General features: G+C 51.5%; 1 protein-coding gene across 1 annotated transcript in view; it reads left to right on the forward strand.

The window, feature by feature from the left end:
• Nucleotides 1–2,408: 2,408 nt before the first annotated feature.
• The window catches only part of gabra4 (gamma-aminobutyric acid type A receptor subunit alpha4), a gene marked incomplete at both ends in the record, with an annotated part of 14,807 nt that continues 12,215 nt past the window's right edge, over nucleotides 2,409–5,000 (forward strand). The window contains 4 exons of the mRNA XM_079744259.1: nucleotides 2,409–2,494; nucleotides 2,717–2,835; nucleotides 3,375–3,442; nucleotides 4,024–4,244. Of these exons, the coding sequence (XP_079600385.1) occupies nucleotides 2,409–2,494; nucleotides 2,717–2,835; nucleotides 3,375–3,442; nucleotides 4,024–4,244 (494 nt within the window). The remainder of the gene's footprint in view (nucleotides 2,495–2,716; nucleotides 2,836–3,374; nucleotides 3,443–4,023; nucleotides 4,245–5,000) is intronic.

Below are 5,000 nucleotides of genomic sequence, written 5' to 3' on the forward strand. Positions count from 1 at the left end.
AGCTGTCATCGTCACATGTTTAATTAAAGGTGTGGTATCATGCCACCAGGTGTGAGTGTGATTAGCCATTACAAGGCTTTTGGCTTTTGCCTTTTCCTGTGCCCTGACATCACTGGTGGACCTGTCCACCTAGATGTATGATGGATAGCTAAGCAACATTTGCCACAGTCCCCTTGGTAGGCTGGTAGACCGATCTATCCATCATACTAGGTCCAGGTGGACACACCGACTTGTGATGTCACTAAATCACAGGAAATGGCAGAATTTCAGCTTGTAATGCGCATGTAATGTGCATTTACCAGGCAGGGATGGACTGCACCAGTGTGGAGGGTCTACTAGCAAAGTGACGGCACATTGTCCATGCTAGTGTTGTTCTGTTTAATAAAACGCAGCCATAATTAACATCGTTAGCTGCACCTGTTCCTATCAGAGCAGGGCAAACGGCTTGAGCTGACTCTGCATTTGATCGCTACACAGAATGCCCAAAATATTTTATTCAGAGAATTCAATTCCGCGGTTATTTAACCAAAGAGCCACGCTGTTCTTTTCTAACGCTGTTTTATAGTCTTGTTTTGTATCAAGTTTTATATGGATTGAGTTCATGTGGGTTGATGGTTTGTACTCCCTCCCCCTATACCGCCCTGTCACTCTTAAACAAGTTTTATGCGATTGATTTTTCTGTATTTTTCTAGTTGCCAAATAAAGTGATAACATAATAAAGGTCAATGGGTTCACTGAGCGACTGCAGGAGGATTCTCTCCCGCACTCAGTGGGCTCTGTGTTCCTCAGCGCTGCCCTGTGCTCAGCCAAGGGTACGATACGTACCACACGTACCACCCAAGGGTACGCGGATGCAAATGCTGTCGCGGCGTCGCACTCCTGAGAACACAATCAGGGAGCCAGTGTGGAGGAAACCAGGGGCCGTGTTTACCCTGAGCTACCTGCCTCTCACCTTCACACGCAGACGCCAGCCTGCGCACACACACACAAACGCGTACACACACAAACACGCGCGCAAACACACAAACACACACGCACGCGTGCAAACACAAACACACACAGACACACACACACATACACGCACACACACACATACGCACACACATGCGTGCACACTTGAGCACACACACAGACACACACCAACAGAAATGCACACACATAAACATGTACACAAACACACACACACACACACCAACAGACGTGCATATACTCACACACCAAGCAAAAGGTGAAAACACACACACACTCACACATATACACACACACACACTCTGAAGGTCCTGCGCTTGTCCCAGGTGCAGAGAAATCTGCAAAGCAGCATGTGGCTTGTCCCAGTTCCTCCACAGTACCTGTGTCAGTGTGTGTGTGTGTGTGTGTGTGTGTCTGTGTGTTTGTATATGTGTGCGCTTGCACACACAAGTGTGCGTTTGCACACACAAGTGTGTGTGTGCACACACAAGTGTGCGTGTGCGATTGCGTATTGCGACAAGACTGACCCATTTGAATCTAAATACAGGGATTCACAAATGTACAGAAGTAGTTCAGCGTAGAGCAGTGTCCTGCTAATGCTACTGCGCCGTCATCAGGGCTCAGAGAGGCACCCAGAACACAGAAACACTGACGACGTGCAGCTAGAACCCAACCATTTAACCTGAACGGCTGTTCAGTGGGACGTCTTGGTCACTTGGAACCGGACAATGATAGCAATACTGGTCCACTCTGTGACCTGACAACAGGAGGTGTGTGTGTGTGTGTGTGTGTGTGTGTGTGTGTGTGTGTGTGTGTGTGTGTGTGTGTGTGTGTGCGTGTGTGTATGAGAGAGAGAGGTAGAATGTGTGTGTGTTTGTGTGTTTGCAAGTGTGTGTGAGAGAGAGAAAATGTGTGTGAATTTATGTGTGCGCTTGTGTGCGCGTGCGTGCGCGCGCGCGCGCGGTTGTCTGAGGAAAGGAGAGAGCAACAGAGACAAACGGCTGAGCTGGAGAACAGAAGTGAGCAGCGATCCGGAGAGGAAGAGAAGGGGGGAGGTATGAGAGAGTTTCAGAGGAGAGAGAGTGGGTTAGTGTTGTGTGAATGCGTTGGTGAGGAGTGAGAGTCAAGCGGAGGGAAAACAGGCTTTTCTTCTGTGGAGTGTGAGCGTAAAGCGACAAAGCAGAAAGATTCCTCCAGATCGACAAGTCGCTGTGTCTACTAGGTAAGGCGCGAGGTGGTTCGGCTGTTACGCGGACAAAGTGACGCCCCCCCCCCTCCCCCCCTCCGCCCTCCCAACCACCTCCTTGAACACACTGCGGGAGATGCTGAACTTGCCGCCTGCCTTGCGCCGTCCTCTGCGTCGCGGCGTCCTTCCATCGCCCGGGAAGAGGCGTCTGCCGCGGTGAAATGTGAGGACACGTGAAGCATGGCATATGAAGATGGTTTCTGCCAAGAAGGAGCCGGTGAAAGCGATGAGCCCCAGTTACACCTTGACTCTAATCTACTTTTTCTGCATGGCTACTTGGTGAGTTTTTAAAGACGCCTGAAAGATTCCGCCCCTGAAATACTCGGTGCCCGTGCCGCTGTCCGTGGCGTTGAGCGCCGCGTCAAAGGGTTCGCTCTGGCCAGCGCGGTCTATGTCAACCAAAGTCTTTACCAACCAAAGTCTGTATTAACCAAGGTTTGTTGTTCAAATGTTTATAAACGATAACAAACCAAATCCTGCTATTTTTGCCGTTTACCCCAGTGTAAAGAAAATATCAGGACAAACCAAAAAGGATGAGAGACTCTATCCGGAGAATTTCACCCGCATCCTGGACCGACTCCTGGACGGCTATGACAACAGGCTGCGACCTGGGTTCGGGGGTATGTAGACGGACTCTCAGTACATTTCGCTTTTCCATGCCCTTCTGGAATCAACGTCAGTGTCAGTGTCACATGTTGCCGCATCCGTACACATGTAAACAGTACGGGTAGCCTGCGTAGATTCATCCAAACTCTGCGATTGGTGGGTTGAGTCGGAGCTGGCCGCTCCTCGGTCTATCAAAGCGGTTCTGGCCCAGCGGGGGACATCAACAGCGCGGTGGGACAGGCGCTCTGCGCGCGATGCGCGCGGCAGGAGCAGACCACGTAGTGCGCTTCGTGTGCGCGTTAAACCCACAACAAGTGATGTGTTCTTAAAAACTGACCATTGTCGCAAAACAAATAATTTATGCCAATTTGAACGACGTATTCATTTTATGTTTCGATAGCTGTGGTCTTTTGGCTGGCAAACTTTAGAGATTGATTCCAACAGCGCCATTGTCAGCCACATCCGTCTGTGTATGCGATGCCCAGTGGACACTCTGCTTCTGTGTTTGTGTACGTGATGCACAATAGTCACTTTGCTTCTGTGTTTGTTCCAGGTCCTGTAACTGAGGTCAAAACAGACATTTACGTGACCAGCTTTGGGCCCGTGTCGGATGTTGAAATGGTACGTCCCCACACAATTAGTAAAAAAAAATGAGAGGTAACCATGTTTAATAAAGTCTCAACAGTTTTTAACTTGACTTTAAGTTGACAAATCAGGCGAGGTACACATGCAAGCACGCACACAAACATACACACGCAAGCACACATTCAAACACACTAAAACAGTCTTTCCGTTTTTCATACACAACTTTGAGTACGAATGTAAGAAATGATCAGCAAACCCCCTTCCTCCTCATCCCCCCCCTGACTCCTCCCGACACCCCCGTCCCCCCCCTGACCCCTCCCGACACCCCCGTCCCCCCCCTGACCCCTCCTGACCCCCCCGTCCCCCCCCGACCCCTCCTGACCCCCCCGTCCCCCTCCTGACCCCCCCGTCCCCCCCTGACTCCTCCCGACACCCCCGTCCCCCCCCTGATCCCTCCCGACACCCCCGTCCCCCCCCTGACCCCTCCTGACCCCCCCGTCCCCCCCCTGACCCCTCCTGACCCCCCCGTCCCCCCCCCGTCCCCCCCCCGTCCCCCCCCTGACCCCCCCGTCCCCCCCCTGACCCCTCCTGACCCCCCGCCCACGGGGTCTCTCTAGGAGTACACCATGGACGTGTTCTTCCGGCAGACCTGGGTGGACCGCCGGCTGACGTACGAGGGTCCGGTGGAGATCCTGAGGCTCAACAACCTGATGGTCACCAAGGTGTGGACCCCCGACACCTTCTTCAGGAACGGCAAGCGCTCCGTCGCCCACAACATGACCGCACCCAACAAGCTGTTCCGCATCATGAAGAATGGCACCATCCTATACACCATGAGGTGGGCCTGTGTGTGTGTGTGTGTGTGTGTGTGTGTGTGTGTGTGTGTGTGTGTTGGTCGGCTACCATTGTGTACACTATGAGGTACTGTGTGAGTGTGTATTCTCTCGAACTAACTGAACATTAAAATTCAGTCCAAGCGAACGGCGTCTCAATAATCACCGATAATCACCAGTCTGTTTTAAAATGCCTCTTCAGAAACATGTTCAGCTGTTAGAGAGGATGGTAGATGGACACCACGCACACACACAAACACACACACACAAACACACACACACACACACACACACCCACACACATGCAAACATGCAGGCGCACTTGTACACACACAGACACAAGCACACAGAAACACACACATACAAGCACAGATGTAAAAGCTAACACATGTACACACAATCAAAAACAAACGCACGCAGATTGAAAAGCACATGCAGGCACACACACACACAAATACACACACACACACACACACACACACACACACATACACACACACACACACAGAACACTGACAAAGGTCAGGCATGATGCATTTTCCAGATGGGTGGAATGTAGCCAACGTGTATGAGTGTGTTCATGTGTTCATGTGTCCTCTGGACTGGGAGAACCAGCAGCAGTTACAGTCTGTACTACGAGCCCTCCCTGTAGGTGTTGCTAAACGCCACGAGGAGCGGGCTTGAAATAAAGCCTGACAACTGAATCCATGAATCCAAAGCCGGGGTCTGAATGAGAAACGTAGACGCAGGCTTTAGGCTTC

This window comes from Pollachius pollachius (genome assembly GCF_949987615.1).
Source record: "Pollachius pollachius genome assembly, chromosome: 10".
In the NCBI taxonomy this organism is placed as follows: Eukaryota; Metazoa; Chordata; class Actinopteri; order Gadiformes; family Gadidae; genus Pollachius; species Pollachius pollachius.